General features: G+C 41.2%; 1 protein-coding gene across 2 annotated transcripts in view; it reads right to left on the bottom strand.

Moving 5' to 3' along the window:
* The window catches only part of LOC134825562 (phospholipid-transporting ATPase IF-like), an 81,161-nt gene that overhangs the window by 47,650 nt on the left and 12,439 nt on the right, over positions 1 to 21,072 (bottom strand). For both annotated transcript variants that reach the window (XM_063837790.1, XM_063837791.1), the window contains exon 6: positions 16,165 to 16,293. In XM_063837790.1, coding sequence (XP_063693860.1) covers positions 16,165 to 16,293 — 129 coding nt within the window. The remainder of the gene's footprint in view (positions 1 to 16,164; positions 16,294 to 21,072) is intronic.

The following is a 21,072-nucleotide window of genomic DNA, read 5'->3' as shown; positions in this document are numbered from 1 at the left end:
CACGTGTTCAAAGTAGAGTGGTTAGCAGGGAGGTGTGGGGACTACTTTACCAGCCTGGTGGGTGGGGTGAGTCCCTCCTCAGATTACCAGACTTTGTTGTTCTTGTTTGAGGAGGCCAGGTTTTGTAGCAGGGTCATGAAATGTAACAAGTTTCTAGACCTGGTCCTAGAGAAGATTTGTAGTATAGAGAACAGAGCTGATATATTTGTTGAGCCCTACATGAGGAATTACTCTGATCTAGAAACTAGTCAACTAGATTTAATGCTGCAGATAACAAGGAGTAATCCTGTTATCTTGTTGAAGATAATGAAGAAGAATCTGGAGAGTAAGGGAAAGATATTTGATGAAGCTTCTCGTTACCTCCTACAGAATGTTGATCTTTGTAAGTGTATTTCTGATGATGAAGCTTCTTTTGAAGAACTTTTTGATGTTTTAGATAATGCCACGCATTCATCTGATTGTGATGCATTATTTGTGAATAAGTTGTACAAGAAGTCAGTGAAGGAGTTTAAGAAAATTACGAGCTTGAGTTCCTCTTCGTCATCAAGGACCGTTTTATCTGCACCTGTACTTCCCCAAAATACAACAGAAATTCCCAATATCTTCTGCTCATATAAGAGATTTCGGGGACTGAGTACCCAGCAATATCTTGATGCTGCTAAAGAATCTCCTCTAGTACTTAATTTGTACTTGTTGATTGAAGGGCTTCTGGTTTGCAGTCAATTTCTTACCCCTGACATGGTACATGAAATAGAGATTGTTCGTCGTAAGAGAGGATGGAGCAGAATATCACCTGATTTCCTTAAATCGTGGGGTGAAGCAGTCGCATCGGACGCTGTTACAATAAAATAACATAGCAATGATCTTATATCTAAGGAAGATAGTGTTAGACGAGTTGGGAGAGTAGTTGGGCCGGACAAAAATATATTAAGCTGGAATTCTTGTATAGTTAAAGATTTGTTTGAGACCTCACAATCTTATGCCCTCAGTTTCAAGTTGGTAGCATTTATAACTTTATAGTTTACAACAGTTGATAACTTTTTAACAGTTGGATATCTTTATAGTCTGAATAATCTCCAAATAGATTTGATTTCCAATTAATTCTTTAAATTTAGAAAGCTCATGGTAAGTTAGATATGAAGATTTGTAAAAAGTTGAAGAAAGCAAGTCTCAATGTTACAATGACTATTTAATCTAGATCTCTTAATTCGATTTAACTTCTCTTGCTTTAACGACATTATTATTATCAGTTTGGATTTGCCCGATAAATCATGACTGAGCCTTACCTTTCACGCATGTAGCACTTTTTAACCTTGATACGAATGTTTGGAATAAAAGTTTGAACATTGCTGATGGGGTTTGCGTGCCTTGTCATTTCTGATTCGGAGTGGCCTTGCAGGGGGTCCTGTGTTTGGGAGCGTTGCAGACGCTGAACTTCGTGCTCGGTTTCACTTGACTTCTAACAGTCGGGGTTTTTGCTCACGCCCTGTGTGAAGGTCGGTTTTGCTGAATTTTTCCAAAGAGTGGGCATTTTGGGCCTTCGTGGCCCTCATGGTGCCAATATGGGCATGTGCATTGCGGTCATTTTGAGCCCACCTTTGAGTCTGTGAGTCCTTCAGGGGCTGGGATGCGGATTTCCCATGTTTGCGCATGGTATGGGGTGTGGGCGTGGCTCCACAGGGTTGAGACTGCTAGAGGGGTTTGCTTACTTTACCGGTTCCGATTTGGGGTGACCTAGCGGAGGGTCCTGTGTTTGGGGGTGTTGTGGACACTGAGCTGCTTGCTCGATTTTCACTTGATTTATAGTGTGGGTTTTTTGCTCGCGCCCAAGTGAAAATTGGTTTTTCTGAGTTTTTTCCGGGGATGAGCATTTTGGGCTTTCATGACCTTCATAGTGCCAATGTAAACATGGGGGGGGGGGGGGGGGGGGGGGCAACCATATTAAAGTGTATTAAAGTATATCCCCGGGTGAAAATCGGAAAAAATCCTACATTTTAATATACTTTAATATACCTACAATTAGAAGATTCGCAAGATAAGCCTGTTTAAGGACTAGTACATGAATTTCCATCCAGATTGGTCAAAAATTGGCTGAGCTATGAGCTTCAAAAAATATGCCCATATTTGGGCATACGCTTTTGCCCAAATTCGCTTTTGCCCAAATTCGATAAAATTTCAATATTTTTTAATGAGACTAACTCTATGTGAAAGATATAACTCAGTGTTTGTTGAATATAGTGGATACTAAGTAAAAAGACCTCCATGAACAAAATTGGGAAAATTGCACATAATATCTCGGTTCGGATTTCGGAATACTAGCCAAAATGACTTCATTAAAATTGAAATAACTCTATCAGTTTTCAATATTTTTTCAAGAACTTTTTGGAATCGATTAAGAATTGCATCTCAAGCTTATTTTGGGCAACAATTTTTGATGTAGGCCTAAGGAGATAGGGATATATTAAAGTATGTTATAGGTATATTAAAGTATATTAAAGTATATCCCCGGGTCAAAATGTTAATGTTGATGTACCTGGAGCTGCCAAGAGGTTGAAGATATGTAACCTTCACCTTACAGAATCCAAAACTCTCTTATGTCTCACTTATTCGACACCACTTGTCGGCTTCGCTCAATTGAAATTGAACGAGTAGTCCTTTTCGTTCCCTTTAGCTTTGGAGGCACCACTAGAAAGACTCCTTTGCGAGTTCAAAGACTCTGGCTACGTGACTCGGTGGAGGCTCTTTCTATATGAAAGCTTCAGTAAGAATAGTTGTATGCCTATAATTTCATTACCTAGCTACTAAATACACTATATCAGTATATCTGTCAAATGAGTTCAGTTCGTATTCAACCACTTTGAATTCCTTTTAAAACTTATAATGGACCATTTACAGATCGAAGTGTAGTAGAGTTTACCTAGCATACTATAAGTTATATCTTGATGCAAGCTAGTAAGGTATCTTGATGCACGCAAACTACAGTGAAATTCTTTTTGGACTGCCTTATTTAACTTGAACAGTGACAAATTTTATTTTAATTTAAATTTATCACAGATCATAGTAACAGACTAAAGTGTAGCACAGTTTACCTACCATACTATAAGTTATATCTTGATGCAAGCAAGTAAGGTATCTTGATGCACGCAAACTACAGTGAAATTTTTTTTGGACTGCCTTATTTAACTTGAACAGTGACAAATTTTATTTTAATTTAAATTTATCACAGATCATAGTAACAGACTGAAGTGTAGCACAGTTTACCTACACTTAAACTACGAGTAACGAGACTACAGATACATCTTGATACAAGTAAGCAGACAAGGAGGAATGTTGAGACCAAATATTTTGAGCACAGCTGTCCTTATATAGCTGCTTCATTTCCAGTTCACTAACATTCAGTTCTCTTTAAGTTGAAGTTCTAATTTGTTTAAGACTCTGGGACGATATTTCAACGAATCGTTATTTTTTTCATGACTCCCGCCCAGACTGTATCAATTTAAGGCACCCGCTCCCTTCTTTGATTTACGATAATTATCGTGAACAAAGTTAGAGTCTGGTGCAGTGTCCAACAAATTTTAGATCTCTATATACAAATACAGTGGATCCAGGGATGAGAACAAGAAAAATGCAGAAATACCGGAGAAACTGGCTGCGCTCGTCCTGAAAATTAATGAGAAGTTCTGTACAGAAGAAAATCCTGTGATGAATAGCGTGTTGATCAACCGCTACGAAGAAGGCGAGGGTTACCTGCCAGAACATTCTGACAACGAACCAGTGATACATCCAGAATCTAGCATATTGACTCTTTCCATTGGAGGTGAATGCGAAGTCCTCTTCACTGAAATGAACAAATCAGTTCACACACACAAGTGTACCCCCAGGTCAGTTTACAGGATGACCAGAAGGAGTCAGGCTCACTACAAGCACTCTATCCAGAAGGGGTCAGTCACTGGTGCAGTACGATATAGTTTTACTTTCAGATCAATAGCCGGAAAGAATCGTGCTAGTACTTGTATCTTCTCTGATTCAAACGGATCAGGTATGAAATTTGGAGACGATCACAAGAGGAGCTTTGGTAAATGGCTGCCTGGTCGGAATGTTTGGACTCCGACAATAGATGACATTAACCCATATCTTGCATGTGGATACAAGAATGTTGTTATTATGTGTGGTATTAATGATGTTAGAAGACCATCTGTTAAATCTCAACGTGAAATTTTTGCTATATTTAGTCTTCTAGAATTCAAGATTGAGCAAATCCAAGAGGCCAATCCAACTGCTCAAGTATTTCTTTGTCCACTTTTACCAACTCGAAATACTGACTTAAATAGGAAAGTTCTATACTTTATAGAGCTTATTCGTCGTGAGCTACTTCCCAAAAACTTTGGTGTCCAGTTCGTTGATGGCTTTGACGACTTTCTGGATAACAACACTGGCTTACTTAGCCTAACCTTGTCCAGGGAGTTTGACAAATATGGCCGGACGGATTACCTGCACCTTAATTGGAAGGGAGTGGCCAAACTTGCTACTTTAATCCGTAATACTGTCCTTGTTAGGATGCATGGAGGGACTGATAGGAGGAAGAGGGGGAGGAGGGACGGTAAGGTTGGTTCAACACTTTATTCTCATGCCGCCGGAGGACAGCCTCATGTTGAAGGCTATCAGCCTCCATCATGAATGTTCTTAAAAAAGAGGTCTGTGCCCACTGTTTAAAAAGTATCTATTTAGGTCAATCTATATTTGAATGCTACAACTGTAACTGTCCCATTCACTCTAGATGCTATAACACCAGTGACAAACAAAATCAAAAAGTTGACTTGTACTGCAATAATTGTCTCCACCTAGCAGTAATCCGTTATAACCCATTCAAGCTTCTGAATGATGACAATGATGATAACACTGATGCAGATGATGTTACACGTAAAATCTCTGAGGTACTTGAAAGCTGTGACTCATATTCTGTAAAAGGCATAAACCACACCTTTGCTCACGAATTACAAGTGCAAAACTCACTAATATTTCAAAATCTTGATGGCAACAAATCAAACTTTGACTCGCTGGCAATTGAAATAGCTAGATTTACTAACAAATTCTCTGTAATTGGTCTTGCTGAAACAAATGTAGGCCCTGAATTGAAAAACTTGTACGAACTCACAGGCTATGAGAGCTTTTATCAAGATACCTTTGACTCGAAAGTAAAAGGCTCAGGAGTAGCTCTATATGTCCTTAACTCCTTTAATGCTGTTAAAAATAACAACCTGTCACAAGTAACAGAAAATCTAGAAACCCTCTTTGTAACCATAGGAAGTATAGGAAATTCTACTTCTATAGGAGTAATATACCGCCCTCCAAGTGGCAATGCTGAGCAAGCTCTCCAAGAATTGTCGTCAATCCTTGATAAAGCACCAAAACATACACACATTGCAGGTGATTTTAACATTAATCTCCATGGTAAACACAGTAACATTATTGCACAGTATGAAGACGTCCTATTCAGTAGAGGCTTCTTCCCATTGATATCATTAGCAACTCATGAAAAGCCTGGATGTAATGCCTCGTGCATCGACAACATTATTACAAATGACCTAGACTCTGTTACTGCCTCTGGAGTCATAACTGATCACATATCTCACCACCTCCCTATATTTAATATATCTGACTGGAAAATTAGCAAGACCAAAAATATTCATAAGCACACTCAATATTATGACTATTGTAAGTCAAACACTGATAAATTTGCTGAAGTCTTGGGTAATGAACTAGATAATGAACCAATTATAGATTTTACCAACTTTCATGATATCTTTAAAAACAGCATTGACGAAACCTGCAAACTAGCTGTACCCAAAACCACTAAACGCACTATCCAGAACAACCCCTGGATTACTGGCGGGATTATAGCCTCAGTAAACCACTGCCATGGACTGTATGATGCCTGGGTGAAAGTCAGGAAAGTTAAGTGTAAACAAGGCGAAACTGACACAAAAGGGGGCACATGCCTGTGTTCTATCTGCTGTAATAAAAGAAACCGTTATGATGACTACAAAGAATATAGAAAGGCTTTAAAAAAGGTTCGTAAAAAGGCTGTATCTGAATATTATTCTGACAAGTTTCTTGAAACTCAGGGAAACTCCAAGAAAACCTGGGAACTTATAAATAAAATTCGTGGCAAACAGAAACGTGATATCAGACCTATATTTACCATAGACAATGAAAAGATAACTAATCGCAGAGTTATAGCGAATGAATTCAATAAGTATTTTGTATCCCTAGCATCTAACCTTAATGCAGCCTACACAGAACTAGGAGAGATACAAATAAATCAGCTTCCAAGTTTCTGTGACCTCTTACCTAAATCGAATACAGCTAATATATATCTACATGACTGCTCGCCTGAAGAGGTGGCTAAGATCATATCGGAACTTCAGAATGGCAAGGCTAGTGATATACCAGTACATATAGTAAAGGCAGTATCAGGCATAATTAGCCCACTACTATCGGTTTTGTATAACGAATGTATGCAACAGGGAGTTTTTCCAGACGACCTAAAAGTAGGTAAAATAAGTCCAATATATAAGAAAGAAAATGCTGAGCTTCTTGAAAATTACAGGCCTATCTCAACCTTAGCGATATTTGGTAAAATACTTGAGAAAATCATATTCTCCAGGCTTTACAGTTTCTTTCAGTCACAAGGATTATTATATGAAAATCAATATGGCTTCAGAAAAAATCATTCGACAAGCCATGCACTTAACTTCTCTGTCGACTACATTGAAAAATCACTAAGAGATAAAAATCATGTACTAGGCATCTTCATTGATTTAAGTAAAGCTTTTGATACAATCTGTCATGATAAACTGCTTAAAAAACTGAATGATTATGGAATTCGAGGGACTGCAAATAAATTAATAGCCAGTTATCTCTCTAATAGACAGCAATATGTTTCAGTACTTGGAGAAGAATCCGAAAAACTGTCTGTTATATTTGGTGTGCCTCAGGGGTCAGTATTAGGTCCCTTGCTTTTCATTATCTACATCAATGAAATATATAGAGTATCAGACCTAGGCAAGTTTATACTTTTTGCCGATGACACCAACATATTTGTTGTAGATAAATGTATAAAAACACTTTACTGCAAAGCTAACAAAATTCTTAAACTTGTTCATCAGTATATGAAGAGTAACTTGCTGCATATCAACACAAAGAAATGTTGTTATATCCACTTTAAACCGAACTGTAGAAATGAACCAGATTCAAACACCAATGAATTAGAACTGACACTGAATAATATAATAATTAAAAAGGTAGAGGAAACTAAGTTTCTTGGAGTCATTATTGACCAAAAACTGAACTGGGATGCTCACTTAAGAGCGTTAAATCGTAAATTGAAATGTGAGATTGGTAGACTATGTGGAATTAGACGCTGTGTACCTAAAAACCTATATAAGGACCTGTACCACACCCTTTTTGAATCACACCTATGTTATGGAATATCTGTTTGGGGAGGTGTATCAAATAATAAACTAGAAGCCATATTTAAAACACAAAAGAAATGCATAAGAATTCTCTTTGGTGATAATGATGCGTACTTCAATAAGTTCAAAACATGTGCCAGAGTAAGGCCTATCACTAGGGATAAGACCGGTAAAGTTATCAAGCAGATGTTAGGCAGAGATTTCTTTGAACTAGAACACAGTAAACCAATCTGTAACGAGTATAACTTCCTGACTGTCCACAATCTTCATAAGTTGCACTGTTTACTGGAAATGTTTAAAATTAATAAGTTCCAATCACCAGTCTCAATGTTCTCTTTATTCAACAGGTCACCAAGACGAGACAACTACTTCATCCCACCCACTCCATCCTCACTATTCATCTACCAATCAACCAGTATTTGGAATCACTGCCGTAAGTCAACGAGTGAAATAGACTTCTCCACTCTAGACTGACCTGAATTTTCACTTTTTCGTCCGATCATCTTGGAAAGTTTTTTGTACATCCCCATAGACGTAAATAGTAACCAAAAAAATTATTTTTGAAAAATTCGGAAATTTAGGTCTTCCCCAAGCCGTTTCCATGACAACCGCGCTCGCGAACCTCAGAAATCTGGAAAAATTCGATATCTCAGGACCCATTGCACCTACAGAGCTAAAATTAGGCTTAAAAGATGCGGAATCAGCACATTTATATGAGACTTATTAATAAACATATAGCCTAAAGTGCTCACTTTCGTCAAAAATTGCAAAAAACACATTTTTTGTACATTTCCATGTTAACCGCGCCCTAAAATTTGGATGTGCATCTCTATTTTTCAGTCAAACTATGAACAGCTCAGAACTACAGGGGGATAACTACAGGGGGAGAACTAGAGGGGAGAGAACAGCTCAGTACTACACCCGAGGAAGAACTACAGGAGGGAGAACAGCTCAGAACTACAGGGGGGGGGGGGGGGGGGGGGGAGAACTACAGGGGGGAGAACAGCTCAGAAGAATTACTACGGGGGGAGAACAGCTCAGAAGAACTACAAGGGGAGAACATCTCAGAACTACAGGAGGGAGAACTACAGGGGGAGAACAGCTCAGAACTACAGGAGGGAGAACTACAGGGGGAGAACGGCTCAGAACTACAGGAGGGAGAACTACAGGGGAGAGAACAGCTCAGAACTACAGGGGGAGAACAGCTCAGAACTACAGGGTATAGAACAGCTCAGAACTACAGGGGGAGAACATCTCAGAACTACAGGGGGAGAACAGTTCAGAACTACAGGGGGAGAACAGCTCAGAACTACAGGGGGAGAACAGCTCAGAACTACAGGGTGGGAGAATTACAGGGTATAGAACAGCTCAGAACTACAGGGGGAGAACAGCTCAGAACTACAGGAGGGAGAACTACAGGGGGAGAACAGCTCAGAAATACAGGGTGGGAGAACTACAGGGGGAGAACAGTTCAGAACTACAGGAGGAAGAACTACAGGGGGAGAACAGTTCAGAACTATAGGGTGGGAGAACTACAGGGAGAGAACATCTCAGAACTACAGGAGGGAGAACTACAGGGGGAGAACATCTCAGAACTACAGGGGGAGAACAGCTCAGAACTACAGGGGGAGAACAGCTCAGAACTACAGGGTGGGAGAATTACAGGGTATAGAACAGCTCAGAACTACAGGGGGAGAACAGTTCAGAACTACAGGGGGAGAACAGTTCAGAACTACAGGGGGAGAACAGCTCAGAACTACAGGGTGGGAGAATTACAGGGTATAGAACAGCTCAGAACTACAGGGGGAGAACAGCTCAGAACTACAGGAGGGAGAACTACAGGGGGAGAACAGCTCAGAAATACAGGGTGGGAGAACTACAGGGGGAGAACAGTTCAGAACTACAGGAGGAAGAACTACAGGGGGAGAACAGCCCAGAACTACAGGAGGGAGAAATACAGGGGAGAGAACAGCTCAGAACTACAGAGTACAGGGGGAGCACTACAGCGGAGAGAACAGCTCAGAACTACAGGGTGGGAGAACTACAGGGGGGAGAACAGCTCAGAACTACAGGAGGAAGCACTACAGGGGGAGAACAGCTCAGAACTACAGGAGGGAGAACTATAGGGGCAGAACAGCTCAGAACTACAGGGTGGGAGAACTACAGGGAGAGAACAGCTCAGAAGAACTACGGGGGAGAGAACAGCTCAGAAGAACTACAAGGGAGAACAGCTCAGAACTACAGGAGGAAGAACTACAGGGGGAGAACAGCTCAGAACTACAGGGTGGGAGAACTACAGGGGGAGAACAGCTCAGAAGAACTACAGGGGAGAGAACAGCTCAGAACTACAGGGGGGAGAACTACAGGGGAGACAACATCTCAGAAGAACTACAGGGGAAGAACAGCTCAGAACTACAGGGGGAGAACAGCTCAGAACTACAGGGGGAGCACTACAGCGGAGAGAACAGCTCAGAAGTACAGGAGGGAGATCTACGGGGGAGGGGGAACTACAGGGGGAACAGCTCAGAACTACAGGGGGAGAACTACAGGGGGGAGAACAGCTCAGAACTACAGGGGGGGGGAGAATTACAGGGGAGGGGGAGAACTACATGGGGGAACAGCTCAGAAGAAACTACAGGGAGGGGGGAGAATAGCTCAAAAGAACTACATGGGGAGAGAACAGCTCAGAACTACAGGAGGAAGAACTACAGGGGGAGAACAGCTCAGAACTACAGGGGGAGAACTACAGGGGGAGAACAGCTCAGATCTACAGGGGGAGCACTACAGGGGAGAGAACAGCTCAAAACTACAGGGAGGGAGAACTACAGGGGAGGGGTAACTACAGGGGGAACAGCTCAGAACTTCATGGGGGAACAGCTCAGAAGAAACTACAGGGAGGGGGGAGAATAGCTCAAAAGAACTACAGGGGGAGAACAGCTCAAAAGAACTACATGGAGAGAGAACAGCTCAGAACTACAGGGGGTGAATTACAGGGGGAGCAGCTCAGAAGTACTATAGGGGGAGAATTACAGGGGAGAGAACAGCTCAGAACTACAGGGAGAGAACAGCTCAGAACTACAGGAGGGAGAACTACAGAGGAGGGGGAGAACTACATGGGGGAACAGCTCAGAATTATGTAGTTCTAAGCTGTTCTCCCTCCTGTAGTTCTTCCTCAGGTGTAGTACTGAGCTGTTCTCTCCCCTCTAGTTCTCCCCCTGTAGTTATCCCCCTGTAGTTCTGAGCTGTTCATAGTTTGACTGAAAAATAGAGATGCACATCCAAATTTTAGGGCGCGGTTGCCATGGAAATGTACAAAAAATGTGTTTTTTGCAATTTTTGACGAAAGTGAGCACTTTAGGCTATATGTTTATTAATAAGTCTCATATAAATGTGCTGATTCCGCATCTTTTAAGCCTAATTTTAGCTCTGTAGGTGCAATGGGTCCTGAGATATCGAATTTTTCCAGATTTCTGAGGTTCGCGAGCGCGGTTGTCATGGAAACGGCTTGGGGAACACCTAAATTTCCGAATTTTTCAAAAATAATTTTTTTGGTTACTATTTACGTCTATGGGGATGTACAAAAAACTTTCCAAGATGATCGGACGAAAAAGTGAAAATTCAGGTCAGTCTACTCCACTCCTATCAGTATATTCAAGAATAATATTAAGAAAGCTTTGTTAGAACTACAATCTAAATATGACAGACAACTATGGTGCAGTTACAACTTTGATGCAAATGAATTATCATTGAAATAGGTTAATTAAGTAAACTTAATCATATGAGTAAACCACGGTGTTATTGCAAAGAACCATGACAAGGGTATCAGACCTATATTAATCTAAGAGACGAAACAAAACGAATCATCATACAACAAATTTTAAAATCCTGCGGCACAGGATCCTGTTGTTTTCCTACTCTGCCTCTCCCAAACCCCTCTCTCCTTCTCCTTTCTTCAGGTTTATTCTTCAATTTTTTAAATTAGATAGCAGATATATTTTCTTTCGAACGCGAATGTAGTAATGGCATTATACATTATTTGGTATCCTATGTATGTTGTGTTTAGTGTTTGCTAACTAGGTATGTGCTATATATTTTGGAGAATTTTGAGGCTCACGACGTCTCGTCCCATGGGTTGAGTTGTAAGCTGAGTATATGTTCAAATCGCCTTACTTCGTATGGTGAAACATCGACAGGTATGCCTTAACCTTCGGGACGAGTGTTTGCCCACCGGGGATCCAAAAATTTGATCACCATGAACATTACTTTGACACGTGAACTTATCAAACGACTGTAATGATTCCATTAAATTTTCTTAGTACATTTAGCTAGTTTATAGTAGATACACACGATCACAGAATAGAAGAGCACAATTGGGCTCTTTGTTCTGCGACCGTGTTTCCTCGGTGGGCCGACAGGTTTTTGTTGTGTAGTAGTGCTGGGGAAAAACACGCTTTAAATATCAATGAATGTAAATATTGTTAATTGACATTAGTGCCACAGTTTCTGTGGTAAAAACAAATTTATGGTTAAACATTATATATCGTAGAAGGGCATGATTTACGCACATCACCAAGCATCTGGATGGATAATTAACACACAAGGATAAACTGACCTTTAAACATGACCACCAGCAATATCATATAACCATAGCTCCGAAATAAATAAATTGCTCTACATAGAAACATCTGGCCTGATCTTATCACATTGTGGTCCCCAGGGGTTCGGTAAAGCCCTTACAGGCAACTGGGTCCTTTTACCAGCCACAATTAAACTAGTCATGCCAGTACTGTCATAAACTGTAACCAACTATTTAAAAATAAGATATCTTTTGCTAGAATTTTAAATTGTAAGCCATAGAGCAATCTTCTCAATTTTAAAATTTAAAAATAACATTTTACCCTAACTATGATGTGGTGGCATTTCATACTTAACTAAAATTCAACTTTGAAAGTCAATAGATTATTAGTCACAACAAAATTATAGTTTAAGACATCCATTTTGCATTGTGTTTCCAATATTAGAATTTATGATATGTATTGATTGAATAATTGGTAATAAATTTAACTTTTGTTTTATTAACTTTTGTTTTATTATTAACATGGTTTTTTAGACACCTAAATATGCCGATTTCCGGGTTTTTTCCAGCGTCAAATTTTAGCAGCTGGTTGCTTTTTTCCTTTTTATCTTTAACAATATAATAAAATAGACTATTTTGATCTACCTTTTGAACGACTTCTGATACGACTGATTTCTCCTTAGAACACGGTGGTATTTGCTTTATCAGGGCTTTAACTTTCAGTTCTGTTCCTTTTACCAGGTTTCAGTCTCACGTAACTCCGCATTTCATTTTTTAAAAATCTTATTTTTATCTGATATCGATTGATATTTGTAAAAAACGTTGAACTATTTAAGTATTGTCATATTCGTATCCTATTGTTTTAGCCTAAAAAAACACCAGACCCGCAGCAATGACGAAAGTATTCTGTTTTCTACTAGTGCTAGGACTGATCGCTCTGACTCAGTGTCAGCCTCCAATAAGACGATCAGCTGAACCCCAACAGAACGGTGAACCATTTGTTGATTTTGGAAAACGATCAGCTGAACCCCAGGCTCAGGACGATGCTTATTGGGATGCTTATTATGATGATTTTATCGTTTTGAAACGATAAGCTGAACCCCAGCAAAACGGTGAAACACTTGTTGATTTTGGAAAACGATCTGCTGAACCCCAGCAGAACGGTGAAACATTTGTTGATTTTGGAAAACGATCTGCTGAACCCCAGCAGAACCTTATGTGAAGGTAATAATGCTAACTTGTATGAAACTGCACTGGGTAACGCAGGGGTAAGGTGTGAGACGATCACGAGTGAATTTTGTTGAATGACCATAAGTTTAAAAAGGTGCATTGAATATTGAGTTTTATTTCTCTTAGATGTGCAAAATATTGCAATTTACTTTATATCAAAAATAAAACATTCTCCTATCTATGTACCTCTATCGAGGTTCATAGATAAGATAATAGTCTAGAAACTGTTATCTTATCTATGTACCTCGATAAGAGTACAGTGTAGCACAGTTTAACTACGGGACTACTATATCATGAGACAAGTAAGTAAACAAGGAGGAATATTGAAACTAAATACGGTAAATTCAGCCATTTCTTACAGCTTCTCCGACCTCAAGTTCACTAACAGTAACATTCAGTTCTCTTTAAGGGGGGGGGGGGGGGGGGGGTTCACCCTGATTAAATGAAACCAACTTTATATGGAAGGTAAGCCTATACTACACATTTTTTTAAAGACCTAACTTAAAATTCTGTCCCAAAACTTAAGGTCGAAATGCGATTCTACGTCGCGTTGATTCTGAAAATTTCATGTAAAAATATTGAAACCCTGTTGAGTTCTATTGTTTTGAGCGAAATCAGTTTTGCAAATATCGCGAACCGAGATATGGGCAATTTTGTTCATTTTTTGCGATTATTTGAACACAGAATCCACAGTTAGGTAGATACTGAGCTGATAATCATAGAGAATGTGTAGTATAGGCTTACCTTCCATATAAAGTTGGTTTCATTCAAAAATATTGATATTTGACCAATATATGGGCCAAAATCGATCAAATTTGGTGCGTATGCCCAAATATGGTCATATGGTTTTTTGCTCATAACTCAGTCATTTTTTGTCCAATCTTGATGAAAATTCATATACGAGTTCAGGGGACCACTAGCTACAAGTAGAGCACCTAAAATCTGGATTTTGGGCATGTTGAGGGTATTTGGCTAAATTGGGCCTAATTTGGACAAAATATGGGCGTGGCTGCCCCGCGGGCACCGTTTGGCGGTTGGGGTCCGGGACCCCCTCAAAAGTTCGGTAACTGGTCCTAGTTTGTTGGTAAACTGCTATCTCGAAACCAAGTTTCACAAAAAAATCAGGGTGAAGTGCCGAGTACTCAGTACAGCTGCCTTCGGGTAGTTCTTCTTAATCTATTACAATTGTAAATGAATGGGAAAAGCGAGCGACCGATTTCATTCTCGGTAAATTGATATCATATCCTTTTATTTGGGAAAGAGAGACACTGGCAGCGGTCCACTCTACCCATGATTATGGGTTTTGGTCAAAAATCATCTCTTTTTGATTATAATGTCAGGGTACTTTTCAAAGTCGAAATTCATAACTTTATTAATAAGGTAAAGGAGGTAATTTCAACGCGATTTTGAAATTTTACCTTTGAAAACATTTCCTTGTGTTTAGGTAAGCATATCTGTCGATCACTGACTGAATATGCCACATTATACTCATTCAAGTCGGCATTAAATTCATATTTAATGCCATTTAACTGTCATGGAAAAGCAGAATCTAACCGAAATCACGATTGAGCAAAATTCTCACCTTTCGCACGTGCAAACTTTGAGCGGACGTTGCGTGCGCATCCAATATTGAATCACCTTAAATTTTTGCATATTCGTTATTTATGTATAGTTTGATAAGCATGCAAAGTTTCAAAGTATTTCAAGAAGAACTGTACTCACAACGGCACTCCAAAGTTGACAGAAAATGGTAAAAACAGCAATTTTCAGTGATTTTTGCAATTTTTAATCAATTTGGGCGTGTCCCCACGTGTGCAACTTTTCGATTTTCAACTTTAAAACTAGCCTTATGCACAATTTATACCTATAGGAAGCAGAACTGAGCTATAAAACATCGATTTTGAGGGATAAGGAAGTGTTTATAGGTTCTGAAACCTTACTGGGCCGCGCTCAGCCTGTCATGTTTATAAACATGATAGCCTGAGGTCCCCAGGTGACTGAAACCTAGCTAAATCGATTTTTCGTGCAATTTCAGATTAGAAACGGTCATCAAAATGAGTTTATAAGAAGGTCGATTTCTCGGTTATTTTTGAGCTTTCGTTCAGAAAATAATTCGGGGCCCTCAAAGCTTCAAAGGGGGGGTAACAAGAAGGCGTTACAAGCCTCTCTTCAGCCTCCTGAACATGTGCTCGCCCTAAAATGTAAACAAACAATTATCACCTCCCCGCCAGTATCCACATCCATTGATTCTTTAGAAATTAAAAATACTGCACTTCAAGTTGAAACTATTTTTTATCTAACATTTTTCCAAATAGATAATACAATAGTATAGGTCCTACATAACAAGTCGTGCTCCGGATGTTCGTTATGATATGCCAAACGTGGTCTGGAATAACTTGGCAACCCGCCAACCCCACCAACTCAACAAGAAACGTGATTATCTCATATTATGAGCCAACAGTCCCTGCATGACCATTATAGTTTCATTGCGTCTTAATATGTATATATATGTAGATGGTATATATACCATCTACAGCTACATCTCCATAAAAGTGATAATGATATTGGCAACACTGCAGCGGTGATTATATTGCATTATTTATTACAGGGTGCTGAGATACGACACAGTGTTTTTTTAGAGATATATTTCTAGCCATATCTTTCAAAATATGAATGTTTTTGAAGCAATTTGGAACTAAACAATTAATTCTTGTGTTGAATGTGATCAGTACAGCTCACCAAATAGTTGGTATAAAATAGAGAAAATGAGAGGGTAAACTTGAAGATGTATCATGTAACCAATCTAACATACTACAAATTTGATAATATTAAAAAGATTAAAGGTGTTAAAGGTGTTAAATGTGTTTAAGGTAGGTGTTAAACCTTCAAGTTGGTTTCTCCGTCCAAGTTAGCGGTAGTGATGAAACAGCTTCCTTCCTCGTCACTAGAGGATACGAGTACCATGTCACAGGGGAACTCATCCTCACATTCCAACTTCACTACGTCACCAACCTGAGGTAATTAGGGGTATTTAGTGCTAATTGGGGTAATTAGAGATAATTGGGGTTAATTGGTTAATTGGTTATTGTAATTGGAAGTTACAGCTATTGGGTTAGAGATGTTTTTTAAAATTACATTATATATTATGGCCAATTCTAAAGAGCTACTAAGATCTTCATATGAGGTGACTTTTACATTAAACCTACTAGCAAGTCTAACTTTAATTTTGTGTATTATTTCCAGAAAAATGCACAATTTTGCAGCTTTGCTAATGACCTTCCCAAAAGTTAAAACTTTTTAACTTTCCACTAATCTCCACAATACAGTAGTCACTGCATCACAGTAGGTACTCACCACCACATTTCACACAAACTCCTCAACAGTACCTGTATTATAATGTATACACAGTACCTGTATTATAATGTATACACAGTACCTGTATTATAATGTATACACAGTACCTGTATTATAATGTATACACATTTCACGCAGACCCCTGTATAAAGCTACCCTTCAGAGGACTTGAAGTCTACTACACACAAACTGATACTAACAGTTAACACATTGGTTAGACACCTCTACATAACACAGTTACTATTCACTGCTGAGGACTTGAAGTCTATTATACCACAACCACACCCACAGGTACACATGTAAGTGATAACCCCGGTAGGGTGTAAGTAATAACCCCGGTGGGGGCTCCTATACACACAGTGAGGATATAATATGGGACCCACACCTACTACTCTACTAGTCAATACCAACACGTCTTACTTCTTTACTATTATACTACTGTATACTGTATACTATCATACTACTGTATACTGTATAAGTAGCTTAAAGTGTACTGTTACTGGTGTGACTACCGGCTATATAGTATTAGCTGGAGCCTGGAGCAGGCTGGAGGGGACTATCAGCAGTGATTAGTTTAACATCATTACATTCTAGAATTCTAGTAGCTCAGCTCCGAACCTAGTTAACAGTCTAACAGGTCACCGTATTAATCACACTGCACCCCACTTGTAGTACCACACCTAGCTGATAACTATGTAACCACACTGCACCCCACTTGTAGTACCACACCTAGCTGATAACTATGTAACCACACTGCACCCCACTTGTAGTACCACACCTAGCTGATAACTATGTAACCACACTGCACCCCACTTGTAGTACCACACCTAGCTGATAACTATGTAACCACACTGCACCCCACTTGTAGTACCACACCTAGCTGATAACTATGTAACCACACTGCACCCCACTTGTAGTACCACACCTAGCTGATAACTATGTAACCACACTGCACCCCACTTGTAGTACCACACCTAGCTGATAACTATGTAACCACACTGCACCCCACTTGTAGTACCACACCTAGCTGATAACTATGTAACCACACTGCACCCCACTTGTAGTACCACACCTAGCTGATAACTATGTAACCACACTGCACCCCACTTGTAGTACCACACCTAGCTGATAACTATGTAACCACACTGCACCCCACTTGTAGTACCACACCTAGCTGATAACTATGTAACCACACTGCACCCCACTTGTAGTACCACACCTAACTCAGAACAGTGAAGACATGAACCTGATACCACCTGAACCCTGACGTTAACACTCAACAGTATATTGTAATTTGTACTCTATAATTATATATTACTACTATTATAGTTATTAGTTAATCTGTATTGATGTGGTAGTACTACTAAGTACTAGTAACTAGTAACTAGTAACTAGTAACTAGTAACTAGTAACTAGTAACTGAGTAAGAACAGGTGTAATGATCATTATAATCGTATTAACTGTAGCACGTGTATTGTAAACCTTTCCACCGGTTACTGCACACAGGGTGGGCCATAGTTAACTTAACATGTGAGTACAAATCCGTGCCAGTGGTAAGCTAAAATGGTCAGCTGTGTTAACCCCACGAAGAGACTGCAAAATGAGGATGTACTGTAGCTAATTAGTTCAATTCTGGCCCATGGCCATCTTCTAATGAAACGGATTATTTCTGTCATTCTCTTAATCAACACTCAGCAATAAACCAATAATGATAGAGAGATGGGGTAACAGGGAGATGGGGTAACAGGGAGATGGGGTAGCAGGGAGATGGGGTAGCAGGGAGATGGGGTAGCAGGGAGATGGGGTAACAGAGAGATGGGGTAACAGGGAGATGGGGTAACAGGGAGATGGGGTAACAGGGAGATGGGGCAGAGACAAAAGGATTTCGCGGCATGTACGAAATCGCGAAATTTCCCATTCTCCGTGACAAATTTTATGTATAGTTTAATGTATAGCCTGTTAAATTTCGCGGTACCGAGATTTTTGACCAAAATAATCGCGAAATCCTTTTGTCCCTGAGATGGGGTAGCAGAGAGATGGGGTAACAGAGAGATGGGGTAGCAGAGAGATGGGGTAGCAGAGAGATGGGGTAACAGAGAGATGGGGTAACAGGGAGATGGGGTAACAGGGAGATGGGGTAACAGGGAGATGGGGTAACAGGGAGATGGGGTAGCAGAGAGATGGGGTAACAGAGAGATGGGGTAGCAGAGAGATGGGGCAGCAGAGAGATGGGGTTGCAGAGAGATGGGGTAGCAGAGAGATGGGGTAACAGAGAGATGGGGTAACAGAGAGATGGGGTAGCAGAGAATTGGGGTAGCAGAGAGATGGGGTGGCAGAGAGATGGGGTAGCAGAGAGATGGGGTAACAGGGAGATGGGGTAACAGGGAGATGGGGTAGCAGAGAGATGGGGTAACAGAGAGATGGGGTAGCAGAGAGATGGGGTAGCAGAGAGATGGGGTAGCAGAGAGATGGGGTAGCAGAGAGATGGGGTAGCAGAGAGATGGGGTAACAGAGAGATGGGGTAACAGGAGATGGGGTAGCAGAGAGATAGGGTAACAGGGAGATGGGGTAACAGGGAGATGGGGTAGCAGAGAGATGGGGTAACAGTAAGATGGGGTAGCAGAGAGATGGGGTAGCAGAGAGATGGGGTAGCAGAGAGATGGGGTAACAGAGAGAAGGGGTAGCAGAGAGATGGGGTAACAGGGAGATGGGGTAGCAGAGAGATGGGGTAGCAGATAGATGGGGTAACAGAGAGATCGGGTAGCAGAGAGATGGGGTAACAGTAAGATGGGGTAGCAGAGAGATGGGGTAACAGAGAGATGGGGTAACAGGGAGATGGGGCAGAGACAAAAGGATTTCGCGGCATGTACGAAATCGCGAAATTTCCCATTCTCCGTGACAAATTTTATGTATAGTTTAATGTATAGCCTGTTAAATTTCGCGGTACCGAGATTTTTGACCAAAATAATCGCGAAATCCTTTTGTCCCTGAGATGGGGTAGCAGAGAGATGGGGTAACAGAGAGATGGGGTAGCAGAGAGATGGGGTAACAGAGAGATGGGGTAACAGGGAGATGGGGGTAACAGGGAGATGGGGTAACAGGGAGATGGGGTAACAGGGAGATGGGGTAGCAGAGAGATGGGGTAACAGAGAGATGGGGTAGCAGAGAGATGGGGTAGCAGAGAGATGGGGTTGCAGAGAGATGGGGTAGCAGAGAGATGGGGTAACAGAGAGATGGGGTAACAGAGAGATGGGGTAGCAGAGAATTGGGGTAGCAGAGAGATGGGGTGGCAGAGAGATGGGGTAGCAGAGAGATGGGGTAACAGGGAGATGGGGTAACAGGGAGATGGGGTAGCAGAGAGATGGGGTAACAGAGAGATGGGGTAGCAGAGAGATGGGGTAGCAGAGAGATGGGGTAGCAGAGAGATGGGGTAGCAGAGAGATGGGGTAGCAGAGAGATGGGGTAACAGAGAGATGGGGTAACAGAGAGATGGGGTAACAGGGAGATGGGGTAGCAGAGAGATAGGGTAACAGGGAGATGGGGTAACAGGGAGATGGGGTAGCATAGAGATGGGGTAACAGTAAGATGGGGTAGCAGAGAGATGGGGTAGCAGAGAGATGGGGTAGCAATGAGATGGGGTAACAGAGAGATGGGGTAGCAGAGAGATGGGGTAACAGGGAGATGGGGTAGCAGAGAGATGGGGTAGCGGATAGATGGGGTAACAGAGAGATGGGGTAGCAGAGAGATGGGGTAACAGTAAGATGGGGTAGCAGAGAGATGGGGTAACAGAGAGATGGGGTAGCAGAGAGATGGGGTAACAGAGAGATGGGGTAACAGGGAGATGGGGTAACAGGGAGATGGGGTAGCAGGGAGATGGGGTAGCAGAGAGATGGGGTAGCAGAGAGATGGGGTAACAGAGAGATGGGGTAGCAGAGAGATGGGGTAACAGAGAGATGGGGTAACAGAGAGATGGGGTAACAGAGAGATGGGGTAACAGAGAGATGGGGTAACAGAGAGATGGGGTAGCAGAGAGATGGGGTAACAGAGAGATGGGGTAACAGAGAGATGGGGTAACAGAGACATGGGGTAGCAGAGAGATTGGGTAGCAGAGAGATGGGGTAACAGGGAGATGGGGTAATAGAGAGATGGGGTAGCAGAGAGATGGGGTAGCAGAGAGATGGGCTAACAGAGAGATGGGGTAGCAGAGAGATGGGATAACAGAGAGATGGGGTAACAGAGAGATGGGGTAACAGAGAGATGGGGTAACAGGGAGATGGGGTAACAGGGAGATGGGGTAACAGGGAGATGGGGTAGCAGAGAGATGGGGTAGCAGAGAGATGGGGTAACAGAGAGATGGGGTAGCAGAGAGATGGGGTAACAGAGAGATGGGGTAACAGAGAGATGGGGTAACAGGGAGATGGGGTAGCAGAGAGATGG

Source organism: Bolinopsis microptera, chromosome 13 (genome assembly GCF_026151205.1).
Source record: "Bolinopsis microptera isolate Bmic1 chromosome 13, MBARI_Bmic_1.0, whole genome shotgun sequence".
NCBI lineage: Eukaryota > Metazoa > Ctenophora > Tentaculata > Lobata > Bolinopsidae > Bolinopsis > Bolinopsis microptera.
The sequence above is the reverse complement of the archived record's forward strand: the minus strand, read 5'-3'. Positions and strand labels throughout refer to the sequence as shown.